This window comes from Armigeres subalbatus, chromosome 2 (genome assembly GCF_024139115.2).
Source record: "Armigeres subalbatus isolate Guangzhou_Male chromosome 2, GZ_Asu_2, whole genome shotgun sequence".
NCBI classification, from domain to species: domain Eukaryota; kingdom Metazoa; phylum Arthropoda; class Insecta; order Diptera; family Culicidae; genus Armigeres; species Armigeres subalbatus.
The window spans coordinates 121797636-121816729 of NC_085140.1; the positions used below are offsets into that span (position 1 = coordinate 121797636).

A 19094-nucleotide genomic window follows, 5' to 3' on the forward strand; every position below is an offset into this window, starting at 1 on the left:
AAAAATGAGCTTTTATCATACAAATTAGTACTTGGACGAAAGCTTATGAATATAACTATCAGGTGATTGTATTAAAACAGATATCGGTTTTTAAATTGCTCCGTACGACTTGATCAAAGCACCTTTTTTTCGCTTTGATCATTTCGTACAGAGTGATTTTGAAGAGTTGAGCAGAATTGGTACTTTTGCGTACGTTTGCGCAGCTCCTAACATCAAAATCCGTTCCCTCAGCTGATGGATATATTTAAAAGCTTCGTTCAAGTACTAACTTGTACGATCAAAAATAATTTTTATTGTGTGAGAATCAAATTAAGGAAAAAAACGCCCAAAATGCTGAGCATCACTGCGATAAACGGTTAATGTAGATTTTTAGTGGAATGTCTTGACTTGTCATAAGACGATTTAGATAGTAACTTTACAGATACAGATTTTGACCTCACTACTGTGGCTGCCTGAGGACTGAGGACGACCTTATTGTTGAGGTTGAATCACATATCTGAGAAATTACAATCACTGAGTGGAACCAAATGGGATGATTAGAATGTTCGTTGAGGGTTCTACAACTGAATGTTAGGAAAAATGTTAAAAAGAAGTGCTGAAAACAGTGATCCAGGCAGTCCAGAGTCCTGTGGGATTACAAATTTTCTGAAAAGGAACCTTCCTCTACCCCTCCCTTATTGTCCGATGATGTCTCATGCAGAACGAGTGGATAGTTCGCAGGATGCAATCAGAATGCAACAAAGGGCAATCGTAAGAACATTAGGATAATTTCGTTCGTATCCAAGACTTTCCATTCTTCACTAGCACGGTCTGCAAACTTGTTACTCTCCGTAAATGTACCGACTGGGCTTTTGTTTTAGACTTCAATCAAACGAACAAACGAAACAATGGGTTTGCAGTTTGCGTCGTCCGATGTCTTATGGGGTTCATTGCAATTATCCGCATCCCCTCGAAGGCTTTCAATTCAAGACTTATGTTGTCGATGAAACAGTCCAGCACCCTACCAATGCAAACCAGTCATCCAGCGCACGATTGCTACCGGATGCTTCCGAGGAAATTGAGAGAAAAGTTGGCTACATGAAAGCGCATCAGCAGGGGGGCAGGCCGGGAATGGGAAGAATGGTAAAATTGTGAAAAGGACCGGGCAACAGCAAACGCTCGAATGGGAAAATAAAATCATGCTCCTGCAACTAACCGAACCATGGCGGGATAAAACCCAAAAAAGAGGGTAAAAATTGGAGTTTTCTTAATGCTATTTTCAAATTAAAGTAATTATTACAGTGAACTTGCATGATATTGAACGTATAATCCTCTCAGGCAAGAAATCAAGATGAAGAGTGTTTGTACAGCTTTGATTCAGTTAATACTAAGGATTACAAAGTTTTTTTATATGTAATTTACGACATATTCAAATTTGACGTTTTCAAACGACCGTTACTTAAATACTCATGGTGTTCTCAAACCACCCAAGATTTATTATTTGAGCATTATTTCTTTAAGTTGATCCCACAGTGTGACTGACAGTTTTTCTTTAGGAAGCTCAGTTCTTCGATGTGGGAGACTGTTACAAGATGTCGGCTCAGTCGGATTATTTTACCCACATCTATATATTATAAGACCACGAAAAAAAAATCTTTCTTTTTGAAAATTTCCTGCTCGGTTCTAACGAAGGTTTATTCGCACATGATGCCAAAAACTCAAATTTCAACCGATTTTCGATTTCTTGGCACTACACGAAAGCTGTAGGTTCCTAGAATAATGCTCATGATTGATTCAAATCGACATCTCTAGTTCCCGGGGAACCTGTACCAAAGAGATACTGTTTGAGCTTCTCAATTAGACACCTAAATGTGGAGCTTCGGTCTATGAAGCATACAATTGCTTACGAATATTTACTCTGAATATTCCAGTTCTATTTGCTATCATATATACATCATTCCTGGACAATTTCATCGATTGAGTAGTCATCGGAAAACCTCTAGGAGATCCGAAACATCTGTAAAAGTGGCCAATTCCAAATCACGTGCGAATTATAGTGAAATTCTTATAAAGCCTCCGATCCTACGAAAATGTGGAACATCCTCAGAAGCTTGCAAGTCTAACAGTTCATCCAGAAGCTTTACAATTTAATCGTAACTGTACATACATCTGGGAAGTTACAGTCAACTTCGAAATATCATCCTAGAGTCATTTGGTCATGGGTCATTTGGCCGACAGGGTCGTTTAGACGAATGGGTCATTTGGCCGAATAGGACATTTTGCCGAATAGATCATTTAGTTGAATAGTTTATTGCAAAGTGAGAAATAAGGAATGAGAAGAGAGACGTCTCACTACTCAGAGACTCAGAGACACTACAGTGAGACGTCTCACTTCTCACTCCTCATTTCCCACTTCTCACTGTAAAAAGTGAATAGTGCGGAGTGAGTAGTGAGACGTCGCACTACTCACTTCGCGCTTGTCACTTTTGACAGTGAGAAGTGAGAAAGGAGGAAAGATAAATGAGACGTCTCTGTAAGAATGACATGCTACTCGGACGTGTATCTATAACAAACTGATTTATTGATGGCTTTCTCTTTAGTGTCTTACATAGGAATAAGTGTTTGTGTGTGTGTAACATTAATAACTGGATAAGGGGCTCTTCAATGGTTAACTATACTCATGTCACAGTCTCACTTCTTACTCCTCATTTCTTACTTCTCGCTGTCAAAAGTGAGAAGAGAAAAATGAAGAGTGAGAAATGAGACGTCTCACTTCTCACTACTCAAGGAAAAAAGTGAGCAGTTCACTTTGTGCTCCTCTTTGTTTACAGTTAGAAGTGAAACGTCTCACTTCTCGCTTATCACTTCTCGCTGTAAAACGTGAGAAGCGCCATGACCCTTTCGGCCAAATGATCCTTTCGGCGGAATAACCCTTTCGGCCAAATGACCCTTTGGGCCAAACGACCCTTTCCGCCAAACGACCTTTTCGGCCAAATGACCCTTTCGGCCAAACAACCCTTTCGGCCAAACGACCTTTTCAGTCAAACGACCCTTTCGACCAAACAACCATTTTGGTCAATCGACCCTTTCAGTCAAACGACCCTTTCGGCCAAATGACTCTTTCGACCAAACGACCCTGTCGGCCAAACGACCCTTTCGGCCAAATGACCCTTACGGCCAAACAACCCTTTCGACCGAACACCCTCTCGGCCAAACAAACCCTTTCAGCCAAACAACCCTTCCGGCCAAACGACCCTTTCGGTCAAACGACTCTTTCGGCCAAACGACTCTTTCGGTCAAACAACCCTTTCGGCCAAACAACCCTTTCGACCAAACGACCCTTCCGGCCAAACGACCCCTTCGGCCAATTAATCCTTTCGGCAAAACAACCCTTTCGGCCAAAGAACCCTTTCGGCCAAACAACCCTTTCGGCCAAACAACCCTTTCGGCCAAATGACTTTCGGCCGAATGGGTTTCAGCCAAACGACCCTTCCCCCATATTAATGATATGTGTGTTATCAAATTCAGTCTTCATATGGTATTATTGGGGACGGTTTCTAAAAAAATCGCAAAGCTCTAGGAAATGGCCACTTTGACGGACGTTTCGGATGTTCCAGAGGGCCGTTTCGGAAGCATTTGGGGGTCACAGAAGACTTTCACTATTGTTTGCACACACAATTCGTCGGTTTGAATGGTTACGAAAAAATCGCAAAGATCTCGGATGAACTTCTGGAATTGGCCAAATTTGCGGATGTTCCGGATATCCCAGAGGGTCCGTTTCTGGAGCATTTGGGGCTCACAGAAAACTTGCCGTATTTTATCAGCCTGCCGATGTCTGCATTTTTGAACACTTGATACAACTTGATACAACGTGATTCATGCGTCAGCGCCATTCACTATTTTCTACCACGCCGCCGAGTATTGAGCGTAGTATTTTCCGCTCAATTACTACGAGAATTTGAAAGTCTGCATCTTTTAACGTTCATGCTTCTTGGCCTTATAGGGTTACTGGATGAATCAACGATGTGTAAAGAGCTAGTTTTGTCCATGTCTGTGGGCTGCGAGATTTTTGCAAACCGTAGAAATTCCTACGTGCTGTCGCAGCCCGTCTTTTCAACTCGCGGTCAACGCCATTATCACATGTAACGAGTATTCCAACATATACGAATTCATCGAGAACCTTAACCACGACCAACACCGTTTGGATTGCCACCTTCTCTGTCTGTCACCAAGTACTTATGTTTGACAGGGTTTATGATCAGTCCTATTCTTTCAGTCTCCCATTTAAATGGCACGAATGATGTCAATGTCATCCGCAAAACCAAGGAGCACGTAAGACTTGTTGATGATGGTTTCGTTTCTTAGCACACCAGATCTTCGAATAGCATCTTCTAGAGTTATGTTGTATAACAGATTGGAGAGCGAATCGCCCTGCTTCAATCAATCTAACGTCACGAACGAATCAGATGTCTCACCATATATTCTGACGCTTGATTTCGATCCATCCAGCGTCGCACGAAAAAGTCTAATGAGCTTAGCCGGAAAACCATGTTCTAGCATTATATGTCAAAGTTCGTTTCACTGAGTCGTACGGTGCCTTAAACTACACAAACAGCTGATGAGTCCGCAAATTGGAATTTATCAAGGATTTGTCGCAGTCCGTTGTTGTCCTTCTTGTAAACCGCTTTGATTTGCGCCGTTACAAATCTCCGATAAACGGGCGCAATCTGCTGAACAGGATTCAAGAGATTACCTTGTAGGTGGTATTTAGAAGTGTTATACCTCGATAGTTAGCACAATCGAGTATGTGTCCTTTCTTGTAGATAGGACATATGAGGCCATCAAGCCAGTTCGAATATATATCTTCTCCCTCCCAAATCATTTCTATCACTTGGTGGACTTTTAGAAGCTCGACCGGGATTCCGTTCTTCCCAGTGCCTTACCATTCTTTAGCTTTCGCTGCTTTCGAACAGTCTTTCTCACTTCATCATTATCAACCCTAATTCTGCCGTCCCGGTCCGATTGTCTATCCAACAATAACTCAAAATGCCCCTTCTGTCTAGCGGAGCTGCCATTGATCATGAGTGGTGCTAGTACGCTTTCCTTGTACATGTTGTTGGTCGTTTTGAAAAATTTCCGCGCGTCGTTTCTGGCAAAACTTTCCTCTGTCTCACAGAGTACTTTTTCATCGTGTCCACGTTTCATACGCCGGTGGAGTTTTTTCTCAGCAGCCCTTAGTTCTTAATATCATTCTCTATTATGGCGTGTAGCCAAAAGTACGAGCATGTCCATGCAACCCATAGTCTAGTTTTGACGTTAGGATGTAAAATAAAAAATTGGGACCGTCGCGAAATTACATAAGAATTTGAACGTCAATAGCGCCTTTATCTTTCGATGGATTGTTGAGATTTATATATCAATCGACTCGGAAACTCTCCACCAATTTGCCACTTTTGATTATCATCGTTAAACTATTTTAAATTTTAATTCTTTACAAACTCAGTAAAATTTTAGGATCCAATCCATCCTATTCATGCATCCCCAACACGGACATCAGTTTGAAGATGATTTTTATCCCACCGCTTCGTTTTCTCTGTGTACAAGAAGCTCCGTGTTCACGCGCGTTATTTTGATCGGGATTTCACGGATAGTGAACGATGGCGTCGGGAGGCGGTCCCAGCGACAACGGCTACCGCAGCGATGGCGGTCATCAATGGTGGAGCGGCAGCAGTTGCTGGTAGTGATTGAAGATATTGATATTCACGACCATCATTATATTCGCTACAGGAGGAGTGGAAGGAAGGGGTTATGTGCCCCATCGACAAGAAAGGCGACAAGCTGGAGCGTAAGAACTTTCGAGCGATCATCATCCTTAATGTCGCCTACAAAGTGATATCCCAGATCTTCCGTCGACTGTCACCATTAGTGAATGAGTTCGTGGGAAGTTATCACGCCGGCTTCGTTGACGGCTGCTCGACAACGAACAAGATCTTTACTGTACGGCATATCCTTCAGAAAATGCCATGAATACCAGATTTCAAGGCGGCATACGACAGTATAGACCACGTTGAGCTATGAAAAATTATGGACGAGAACAAGCTTCCCTGGGAAGCTTACCAGACTGATCAAAGTAACGGTGGATGGTGTGCAAAACTGTGTGAAGATTTCGGGCGAACACTCCAGTTCGTTCGAATCGCGCCGCGGACTAAGACAAGGTGATGAACTTTCGTGCCTGTTGCTCAACATTGCGCTAGGAGGTGTCATGCGGAGAGCCGGGTGTAACAGCCGGGGTGCAATTTTAAACAGATCCAGTCAATTTATTTATTTCGCGGATGACATGGACATTGTCTGCCGAATATTTGCAACGGTGGCAGAACTGTACATCCGCCTGAAACGTGAAGCAACAAAATTTGGACTGGTGGTGAATGCATCGAGACAAAGTACATGCTCGTGGGCGGAACCGAGCACGACAGGGCCCGCCTGGGAAGCAGTGTTACGATAGACGGGGATACCTTCGAGGTGGTCGAGGAGGGAGGTGATGCTGCAAATTTGTACACATGGATGGCGTCTATAACGCTTCAGCGGCAAATAATCGTGTGGCTGATGTTGCGTCAGTAGCAGCCAGATAAAATTTTATCGCATGACGCTTAAATTATCATTGCATCAATATATTTTACGTAGTTCAAGTCGGGCGATCGGGTCAACCCTTCTGACTTTTCTCATCTGCCATCCTTAACATATCACATTAAGCGTCAACTAAAAATATAAATTTTTCTACCCAAGCTTTCAATTAGCAGATTTAATTAGATTCATTCATATGAAAAATAAAAACCCAGATTAATCCACCTAGCGTTGGTGGTGCCTTTCTCGCATTTAGTTAAGACACCAATCTTATATGGGTTTATATGGTCCGATGTACCATTTTCTTCATAACTTTGAAACGCAATGAAAGATCGTTATAAAATTCAATAGTGATCAACAAGGCTTTGTCCCCTGTCGAATGAAACTTGTTGCGAGAAAATCGGTTAGGGATTACTATACGAAAAGTTGTCTAATGTTTTTTATAGCTTTTGTGCACACACATACACACACATACACACATACATATACACGGACAGACAGACATGTGCTCAGCTCAGTCGAGCTGAGTCGATTGGTATATAATACTATGGGTCTCAGAGGCTTCTATAAAAAGTTCGTTTTCGGAGTGAAATGATAGCCTTTCGGTACAACTTAGTTGTACGAGAAAGACAAAAATAGATTTTTTATCATATGAAAACTTTGGATAAGCCTAGTAACATTTTGGTGTTATGCTGATTTTATAACACTCTTGTGGAGTAAATTATGGTCTTCAAGAACGTTATACAACAATTGAACATTTTTTAACTTTGATTTTTATCAAGACGGTCCAAAATTATGTTTCGTTCGATCTTAACGGATCGAAACAAACTTTTCACCATTAAAAAAAGAGAGTTTCTCAAATAATTTACTTTACTGTTAAAAAAAGTTGTGCATGTATATTTAAAGATATACGAGCAAAAATTTTCAAAAGCCATATTTTTTTATTTTTCTAATTCACTGAAAACTATGAACAGTAATTCGTGGTTTTTTTTTTTCACTTCTATGTATTCTACCGTGGAAGAGCGTAATGTAAAACCCTCCTCTGGCTTGGTGTCGGAAACAGAGGCCACTGGAGGAAGCTTCAATTGAAAAGATGAAAATTCGTATCATCAAAAGATCTTTATACAAGCTTGCAAATAGTCCGAATAGGATTCAAGCGGTACGTTTTCCGTACGACAGTGGATTTAGATGGGTTTTCGGTGAATGGTGCGCTTTGAGGGCACATATTTTGTGTGTATATTTCGGCTAACAGCACTAACTGCTCTATCCTGTTTCTGGGATATTTGTTTTTTTTTTTCTTTTATCAAAGTATAAGAATCTAAAAACTAAGAAGAATCCATACGGTTGAATTCCGACAATAATCAAAAAACTTATTCTCAAACACGAGCAAAACGATAGGTTATCTGATTTTCAATTGTAAGAACGGTTTGTAAATCCGATGTTCTGAAAATCCTAACATTTTAACATTTAAATCGCTATCCTTTCCCTGATTACACCCGGCTTGGATCTATCCCACCGCGTTTACTCACAGCAATGGACTGCACCTTTCGTAATAGCTAACAACTATCGACTTTCTATGTAGATGAATGCACAACCATTGCACCCCGAACCTCGCCCAGAACAGCTCACTTCATGTTTCAGATTGCATCTTTCTGTTCTAATGGGTTTGCAGTCTGACAACCTATTTTCAGTTTCCCGTTTTGCATGGTACGATTTCTCCAGATACAATGGTAATCGTTATATCAATTCTAGGAAAATCGACTTTTCCGCATTGTGTTGCCTGTAGCAGATTCTTCGCAAAGATTCTACAGTTAGGAAAAGTGATTGTTTTCTTCAGTCGGGCGTTTTCCTACGTCGAGTATCAGATACAATGAAGTTAATACATAGTATGACGCTCATAACATTTAATTATCATAGATTATCAGAAAAATGATTATACGAATAGGTAAATAGTTTGAAAAGTTGTTTTTCGGTTTTTCAAACATAGTTCCGTAATAAGTAATGAATAGTAATATGAATATTACGGAACACTAACACATGGAACTGTTTTTGAAAGTTTTTTAGTTACATTTCTTCATTCAAGACATCAGAATTGTTTATTAAATTTCTGAAATTATTGTCGTAACAAAATGCTGATGTCTTCGAAATAATATAGAAATCCAAAAAATATTTTGGAACCTCTCGTTCAAAAAATATTTTGGAACCTTGCGTTCAAAATCTATCAATAAGTGGTCACTATCTCCGGGGAATCAGTATTCTTGTATGTTCCGGAATGTATCAGATGGACCAAATCCCACCAGAACACAATCATAAGGCCCTGTTTTGTAAAACCAGGAAGCTTGAGACGATGCAGGCTAGATTTCAGAACTGATTAGGAAATGGCCACTTCCCTCCTGTTTTATGCATTCCGGAATCTTTCGAAATATGACCAGATGCTAATCACGGAGTAGCTACTTTAGGCATGTGCATTCGGTTAAAGCTGAGCTAAGCAAAGGGATGAAAATCGCTTTTATTAATAGTACTTTTATTTTGCGATTAAGCGTATTAGTTTCTTCCAGAAATTTGATCAGTAAGTTAATGCTCATCTTTAGATGTATTCCGTTTAATGATCGATACCCCTAAAAGTGGAATGCAAAATATATTGTTTCTACCTTACAACATATATAGTTTGTGTCATCTCAAAAGTTGTAGCAAAGCGTCCTCTGAAAAGCTTTGTCGATTACGCCAAGTTCGAAATTTCATTACTTTTGGAGATTTATTAGTTTTTATGCCAACAATTTTTAAACATATTCTTAGACCGAACACACAGGCATATGGAGACGCATGGTGCATTGCTTCATCAACTATTTGTGACTAAAGCATATTGGAATCAAGTTATGACCAAAGTTCAGGCCCACTTGAAGTTTTACACAGGTAATGACAAAATACGGAAGATTGATTTCTGCTTTGAACAGCAAGGAATGGTTTTCGACTAAACATACCTTACATTCGCTTACCACTCGACAGTTTAGGTAATATTAAATCAAAGTCAATTACTTGTGCTATTGTCCGTCACAATTTGCCCCTTGTCAAGCTGCAGTTATATCAAATACCTATAACTAAAAAATCCGTAAAGGCTATTATAACTTTTTCAAGTTGGTAAGTCGCAACAGTCACCAAACGGTGTATTTTAAACTATTTATGATATGAGTATATTGCTTCTATGGAAGTTAAACGCGCATTTTAATATCTAAAACTTTCTAGAACATGCAAAAAATGTTGAAATGAAGATGAAAAATATATGATGTAAAAACATATTTAGCTGTTGTCGGCATAAAACGTGATAAATCTCCAAAAGTAATAAAATTTACACTTGGCGTCTTCGACAAAGTTCTTTGGAAAACTTTTGCTACAACCAGGCTTGTAAAATGTAATCTGCATGTCATTTGACTAATTTGTTCATAACTTTCTCTAGAAGCCTAATTTAGTCCATAATTTTAGATGTACTCATAACGCTTGAGTAGGGCTATATTTTTGTCCAAGGGTACATTGCTCTAAATATAACATCTGAGGCTGGATAGTGAAAACTTTCCAAAATGTCACGTGTCGTTTGACATAATGTTATTTGAATGACATTTTGCCCTCCACGCCCCAGATTACATATTTACAGCAATGTCTTGCCTACAACTTTGTAGGCACATTTAAGCACTATAAGTTCGTCATACCTCATGAATTGATACCTAACTTATGAACAATGCTCTGGAAAAATTATGCAAACGAATGCAAATGACATTACACAACACTGGCTACAACTCTTGTGAAGACATAAGCCTTGTATGTTGTAAAATGGAAAAAAATAGTTTTTCATCTAACTTTTAGAATTATTAATCATTAATCTGAATACTTCTTAAGAAGCACATAATCTTACTGATAAAATTTCGGGAAGATACTGTTACGCTAAACCGCATAATGAAGGTACTATTAATTAAACGTACTGAAACACGATATATCCTTTTATGAACTCTGTGCAGGCAACTTTTGATCAGGAAACTTAAAAAAAAGTGGCCTAGAAATTATTTTTTTTCAATTTTTATAAGCTCATAAGAATCAGAAACTCTTAATTCGGGGATTAATCGACTCAAGAATGCAGTAATGTCGTTCTTTATATGCTATGGCAGCTGATCCAATCGTTGCAAAACTGCAATTTTTGACGAATTTACGGAATACATCAAAAATGGAATTGGAATAGAAAATTATTGCTTATTCTTTATGGTTGTGGTGGTAATGGAATTCACAGTAGTAGTGCAGTAAAGTTTTCAACGAATCCCGAATGAGATAATTTTTATCCCGGAGGGTATTCTTCCCGAATCCCGGAGGGGATTCTCCCCGAATTCCGGAGGGGATTCTTCCCGAATCCCGGAGAGGATTCTCCCCGAATCTCGAGGGGGATTCTCCCCGAATCCCGGAGGGGATTCTCCCCGAATCCCGGAGGGGATTCTCCCCGAATCCCGGAGGGGATTCTCCCCGAATCCCGGGGGGGATTCTCCCCGAATCCCGGAGGGGATTCTCCCCGAATCCCGGAGGGATTCTCCCCGAATCCCGGAGGGGATTCTCCCCGAATCCCGGAGGGGATTCTCCCCGAATCCCGGAGGGGATTCTCCCCGAATCCCGGAGGGGATTCTCCCCGAATCCCGGAGGGGATTCTCCCCGAATCCCGGAGGGGATTCTCCCCGAATCCCGGAGGGGATTCTCCCCGAATCCCGGAGGGGATTCTCCCCGAATCCCGGAGGGGATTCTCCCCGAATCCCGGAGGGGATTCTCCCCGAATCCCGGAGGGGATTCTCCCCGAATCCCGGAGGGGATTCTCCCCGAATCCCGAAGGGGATTCTCCCCGAATCCCGAAGGGGATTCTCCCCGAATCCCGGAGGGGATTCTCCCCGAATCCCGGAGGGGATTCTCCCCGAATCCCGGAGGGGATTCTACCTGATCCCGGAGGGATTCTACCTGAATCCCGGAGGATTCTACCTGAATCCCGGAGGATTCTCCCGAATCCCGGAGGATTCTCCCCGAATCCCGGAGGGGATTCTCCCCGAATCCCGGAGGGATTCTCCTGAATCCCGGAGGATTCTCCTGAATCCCGGAGGATTCTCCCTGAATCCCGGAGGGATTCTCTTTGAATCCCGGAGGGATTCTCCCTGATCCGGAGGATTCTCCTGAATCCCGGAGGGGATTCTCCCCGAATCCCGGAGGGGATTCTCCCCGAATCCCGGAGGGGATTCTCCCCGAATCCCGGAGGGGATTCTCCCCGAATCCCGGAGGGGATTCTCCCCGAATCCCGGAGGGGATTCTCCCCGAATCCCGGAGGGGATTCTCCCCGAATCCCGGAGGGGATTCTCCCCGAATCCCGGAGGGGATTCTCCCCGAATCCCGGAGGGGATTCTCCCCGAATCCCGGAGGGGATTCTCCATGAATCCCGGAGGGGATTCTCCACGAATCCCGGAGGGGATTCTCCCCGAATCCCGGAGGGGATTCTCCATGAATCCTGGAGAGGATTTTGACAAGAATGCCTTATGGGATTAAAAGTATTAATACAGTCGACTCTCTACATCTCGATGTTCTATATCTCGATATCTCTCTCTATGTCGATGGTTTCCTTGGTCTCAATCTACATACATTTTGGCATTCTACATCTCGATAACCTCCCTTTCTCGATATCTCTCTATCTCGATGTGTTCTGATCATATTTCAAAATTTTGGGTTACTAGACCATCTTTGGACCATAACAAACAGATCAACAACATGAAATGACATTTGTTTTGTTGTTTTCTGTGTACCGTGGCAACGACATTTTTTGGATCTAGTATCCATTTCAATTTTCCTTCAATATCGAGACGTGGAGAGGCGACTCTAGTATTATTAATATTAATAGTGCATCCAAAAACCCTATAAAGCTATGTCCATTTAGAATCCGGAATCATTTATTGTATTGCAGCGGCACGGAAAATGACCGTTTTGACGTACGTCAAAATTGATTGGCATTACATCCCCACACTGGGACAGAGCCGCCCCGCAGCTTAGTGTTCATCTGGGAGCTGCGGACTCGATCGAATCCAATTTTCAAGATATTTTGCTTGAAACTCGAAAATTTCCTCTCGGTGTTCAATGTACACGTTACGATTTTCTTACATCGAATTACCATTGAGTTTTTCTTTATAAAATTCATTAAAAAGATTTCGTAAATTTACTACCTAGTATTAATTAACATGTCGAATGTTAATTTAATTCATACCCTCCACTTACATTGAATCCGTCGATATATTCAAAATGACGCCAGAAAATTGAAATTTGTTCAAAATGAGCTATATTTAGTATGAGTCGATTTATACGTGTACTCTCTCGGCTGTGCTCAAAATGCACAAAACCTCTCTCGATGCGATGGATACTTTTTGACAGCTTGCTTTGGAGATTCGTTGACACTCGTTTTGACTCTATCCGCAGCTCCCAGGTGTTCATTAAGCACTTCCACAGTTATTAACTGCGAGGTTTCTAAGCCAGGTTACTATTTTTGCATTCGTATATCATGAGGCTAGCACGATGATACTTTTATGCGCAAGAAAGTCGAGACAATTTCCAATCCGAAAGTTGCCTAGACCGGCACCGGGAATCGAACCCAGCCACTCTCAGCATGGTCATGCTTTGTAGTCGCACGTCTTACCGCACGGCTAAGGAGGGCCCCTTCGATCATAACAAGACATAAAAAAAGTGCACGTCACCTGATACAATTGCGAAAGAAGGGCAGAGAAATATTTCCCCCACCGACGTTGTGATAAAACGGTTCGTTCTAGTACAATTGCTATTGAGGACCATGGGTGAAACAAGTAGAAATGCGTCATCAGCACCATTGTCCTTACAATTGGAGGTTTTGTGAAAAAAATTATCCTGCAGAATTTTGTAACGCAAAATTCGACCATTTTCAACCCTCCTCCTCCAACCATCCTGTCACACTTTTTATATCAATCATCTTAAAATTGTGTATGGATTTTATTGTAATTTATGGACGTTTCATAACAACATTTCATTACAACATCATCAAAACCAAATTGTTAGTTGTCGCCCCTTCCAGCTACCAGAGGAAATCTTTCAAATTATCTTGAAATTTTTAACATTTAGGAAAACTATATCTGGATAGCTTAGAAAAGATTTTTTCAATTTTTATTGGAAGATCCTCCCAATTTCCAGGAAAAAATCCGTAAGAATTTCTTGTATTATTATGTATTTCCATTGGAAACTTGCATTTTCAAGGAATTTCAGTGAAACCGGAAATATATTTGAAGTTACGCAGAATTTCTTAGAAATTTCCACGGGAGAATCTACAGCAACGAACGGAAACACGAATGTCACCAAGTAGAGATGGCAAACGAAACGAAAACGAAACAACAATTTTTGTAAATAAGCAGACATTTTCGGAAAAGTTACACTCGTGTTGTATAAGATGTTGACGGACTTCCAAAATTTTCGAGAATGTTTTTACTGTAATCTGAACAATTGCAACTGGATTATACGACAAGCACGTACACTGCATTCTAGATGATTTGAACGGAACTGGAGTTTAAAAGCTTTCAAGAATAAGATCTGGCGCAAATATGGTGAGTCCGTTCCATGTTTTGCCTTTCTCGTACAACGAAGTTGTACCGATAGACCCATAGTGTTATATACCAATCGACTCAGCTCGACAAACTGGGCACTTGTCTGACTGTCCGTGTGTATGTATGTGTGTATGTGTGTGTATGTGTGTGTGTGTATGTGTGTGCACAAAAGCTATAAAAAACATTAGACAACTTTTCGTATAGTAATCCTTAACCGAATTCCTCGCAACAAGTTTTATTCGACAGGGGACAAAGCCTTGTTGATCACTATTGAATTTGACAACGATCGGTCATTGCGTTTAAAAGTTATGAAGAAAATGGTACATTGGACCATATAAACTCATATAAGGTTGGTGTCTTCACTAAATGCGAGAAAGGCACCACCAACGCTAGGTGGATTAATCTGTGTTTTTAATATATAAAACTGATTGTTACTAATTACGGTCTGTGATCAAACATACATCTTTGAAGTTCACTCTTGGTTTAAATATATGATCCCGGAAGCGTAAATACATTGCACATACCCATTTGATATCTGAGCATATTTATACGGAACTTGCTGTGATGAAAATTAGTTCAAGATGCGGTATGTAGCTTCTTGTTAGGTAAAAGTTCCCATAGTCGTGGGTGTTCCTATAGTTGCGGTAGTGTTGTTTTCACATAATCTACGTATTAAACGCAGCAACCCATGTGAATATTAAATTTGTTGGCCTGTCATTATGTGAAATAAAATAAAACAGGTTGGAAATCACATCAAAATCGTTAAGGTATAACTAAAATACCTTATCTTTGTCTCTCCTTTGCATCAATAATTGCGGTAGTGTTCCCATAGTTGCGAGTATCATATGAAAACAATGGGATTCGCAACTAAAGGAACACAAATTAAAAAATACCGCAACTATTGGAACATTGCAATCATTTTAGGTAACAATGATGGATTACTGCGATTCGACCATTTTTAGATTGAAATATAATTGAGAAGCTTTCGAATACATACTGAAGGTAAGCGAAATAAAGCACAGAATTGGTGTGAACGAACAAATGGTGGTTCAACTAGCTTAGTTCCTCCACTATTGGGTCATTTGCCCTAAAGATATGTCCATTTAGAATCCGGAATAATAAAATCATCTGTATCTCGGTAACGGATTGACGTACAAATAAGGTTAATACATCACAACAAGGGTAATTCACTGTACTTTAAGGAAAAAATATTGATACAAATAATTTCTTCTTGTTTCTAGTGAAAATTCGCACCATCTTTTTTATTCCTCTCATCAAAAGTTGCACACCTCCGGAGTTAACTTCCTCGGCACATTTGTTCCACATTTTGGTCATCTGAATCGCGTTCCGAGCTGTTTTTCCACTTTTTTTAAGCTTCTGCTTCATTACTGCCCAAAATGTCTCGATGGGCGGAGCTGTGGGCCATTGCGTGGATTTATGTTTTATCGATGAAATCTTCGTTATTATCGCGGTACCACTGGATGACTTCCCGGCTGTAGTGGCAACTCGCCAAATCTGGCCAAAACTTCACGGGACCTTTATGGGCTTTATGGAAGGTAGACCGCGGTTTTTGAGACATTCCTCTTTGTACAGCTTCGAGTCCATCGTCTTATTCGTCACAAACACTTAGGTCTTTGCTCCACAGCTGCATATCCCTTGCCAAAATCATCTGTTTTTTTTGCAAGTTTGTCCAAAAAGCAAACTTAAACTTCGCAGGAACTACTCCTCGTGCCGTCGCCATGTAGAATTTTTGGCTAGGAAGCTGTCCGAAATCCATTTTGTCGTAGGTTCCATTGTCGATGAGCAGGATTATCAACGTGGGTTTGCAGATTTTCTTTTCTTCTTTCAGCTTCCATCTGGAATAATTTTTGACTCACTGCACGAAACATCGTGAAATTTATACCACGTTTACGTTTTTATATATGTCGAATGAGCGAATGCTTCATCAGTTTTGGAACCACATTGGATTGATATAAATGGCAAATCTGAAGATTTTGTCTCAAATGCAACAGCTTAATTGACAATAGATCAAGTAATTGCATGGAAGAAAAAAGAGGAAACTGTGTTGAACTTAATCCTATAATTAAAAAAAACATTAATAAAGTTTAAAAAAAGAGGAAACGAACTTCCATGGGAAAGAACTTCCATGTTTCTTCAAATAATCATAATTGTGTCATGAATTCGACATACAAGCCTATAGTCAAATTTAAATATACATACAAAACAGCCCATTTTTCAAACCCCCTAAAACAACCTAGATACGTCCCATATTGTTAAAATAATCATATTGTACATTACAATATTGAAATTAAAAATATAAAATTATTTAAAATTCCAAGAAAAAAATACTTCGGATAATCGAGTCTAAAATTCGGGATAATCGAACCCCAGATAATCGAGTCCGACTTGTACCAAAAATAAATATCCAAAATACTTTAGGCATAATATGCCTAGGTATTTCATTACCAGACGAATAATAATTTGTGATGCGTTTGGTATTGTAATAATAGAGTATGTTATCCCTAAAGTATTGTGCATATTATTTCTTGTTTGCTTTTTTTTTGTATTTTATCTCTTATGTAAGGCTAGTTCATAACAGAGTATGGTATCAAGTCCACAGAATGAGGTTATGATATTGAAAAATAAAAATACATTCTGATTATCAAGACCAAATATAGCAATGACACCTTATTACAAAGTAGAGTAATAAAAAGAGCCGAGAATCAGATGCCTCAGAAGCAATAATAATTTTACCAGAACTCGCGATGAAACTTTTTAAATGAACTGAACATTATGCAAAAATTAACGTTCAAAAGAGAGGTGCTCTACTTTATTTAGTACCCTGAAAATGCATGCCAACCTCAATTCCCACGATAAAGATAGCAAGTTACAGCATACGATAAAATTGGTGTGTAGTATGATTCAAATTATTTAAATCAAACTACAAAACGCCATCAAAAATAGTTTTCCCTGAACAAGCAGGATAGTATGCGCCGCGTGTAATTCCGGCCAGATTACCAGATCACCGAATACATGCAGCTCACGTGAGCCCTGAGCTCTGAGTAAGCGATTCCATCCGTGTCCAATACAAATTGTAGTTCCGTATCATGATGGAGCCCCCGTTCGTTCCGAGTCGTAATTTGTCGACATTAGAGCGAATTGTACACCGCACATGGCTGCACAAGGTGTTATCAAAAAAGGGCCAATGTTATTTCCTCCTGCTTGGTTGCAGCTTCAGTTGCGATCCTCTTTTACGCTTTTACAGTCGGAGATGGTGCAACATAGTTTCACGGTAGCCTTTCTCGTATTGCAATGCGCCATGCTACGTTGGCTAAAAATTTCGCAGCTGTTACTATTTATTTCGCCTCATAGTGTTTTTTTACCCAAATGCCCGGCTTCAACACGAAATGCCATTGAGAACTAAAGTGGAATAAAAGAATAGCAGTAGAAGAAATGTGTACCAACCAAAAGCCGAAAGAAAATATTTCAATTACAGAAATTACAAATAGGTCTCATCTAGTTCTGGAAAAAATGAGAGAGCTATACTTCAGTATACCAAGTTTAAAATCTCACTAAAGGATAAAGGACGATGTAGCTAGAGCATATTAATCTCTTCATTGGTAAAAACTAAATTAAAATAAATCTCATTAAAACTCCAATACATCCATTATTGGTGCTACCTCCACTAAGGGTACGGTTACCCTATATTAATTTATTATCAAATTTTCAAACACTCAAAAACTTTCATAGTCAATTTTCCTTCGACTAAATGTAAAAAGAAATAAATTTTTGATGTTGATTCAACATTTTTGACATTGCAATCGATGCAAAAAAATAAATAAATTAGTTGAATTAGTTAAATAACAATTTAATATTTTTTGCAAAATGTATAGGTACTATTAAAAATGCTAGAACTTTCAAATTTTGATTATTGTGATATTACTAAAAACATTGAATCTTTGTGTCCTGCTTCTGCACCCACTTTGACCACCAACAATCCACCACATCAAACTGTATTTTCATTTCTCCGACGCTTCCGTTGTTCCTTCCAGCGCCACCGCAGTTCACCCTGGCCCCGGAAAGCATTACGACCAAAACCGGAGCCCGTGTAACGTTCGAGTGTGAAGCGGACGGAAACCCACTGCCGCACATCTGGTGGAAGCGCAATGGCCAACCCCTCAGCGAAACGAACCGGATCTACCTCAGCGACGACGATATCGAGCTCACCATCGACCACGTCAAGGAGTCCGACTCAGGTGAGCGTTTTTTTTTTCCTCTTCCTATCTCGGAGGTTTAAGGAGCAAAGTAGCAGAAGCAACAGTTTTTTTCTCTATTCACAAGTTTCCGGTGTTGCACTTTACTGCTTTTTCCTGTTGCTTTTGGAAAGTTAGGAAAAACAGCTCCCCCATTAGTGATGGCTGTTTGGGTGCTGGGTGGTAGGTGAAACAAGGGGACGTGTTAATGTAGTAAAAAGTCATGTTTGCGAAGCACTCTGGGAGCGGAAGGTGGTTTGTATTTCGTATCGTGATATTTGATCACAGCTTAAAGAGTGGCGTCAGTTGAAAGAATTAAAACAAGCTAATTACGGATATGGGACAGCAGGCAAGTAACGACAAATGAAAAGTTCTAAACAAGAAAAAACATCTAATAAAGTATAAAGGATAATAAATCACAAAAAAACAAAGACAAATGGCAAATGTTATCTGAAACACGAACTAGTGAAACAATATAAACAAGAAACGGCACATATTTTTCATAAAAATCTAGAAGCCTTCTGCATATGGCAAGTTCTGGTTGAGTAAAATTTCACAGAACTCAATTCAGAAATCTAGATTTCCATACGAGAAAATAAATCGAAATGTCGTTGCA

The 19094-nt window shown here is 40.1% G+C and overlaps 1 protein-coding gene across 8 annotated transcripts in view; it reads left to right on the forward strand.

Annotated features, from left to right (window-relative positions):
* Window positions 1–19094, forward strand: part of LOC134210761 (peroxidasin) — a 671031-nt gene that overhangs the window by 617848 nt on the left and 34089 nt on the right. For all 8 annotated transcript variants that reach the window (XM_062687010.1, XM_062687008.1, XM_062687009.1 and 5 more), the window contains exon 9: window positions 18278–18481. In XM_062687010.1, the coding sequence (XP_062542994.1) occupies window positions 18278–18481 (204 nt within the window). The remainder of the gene's footprint in view (window positions 1–18277; window positions 18482–19094) is intronic.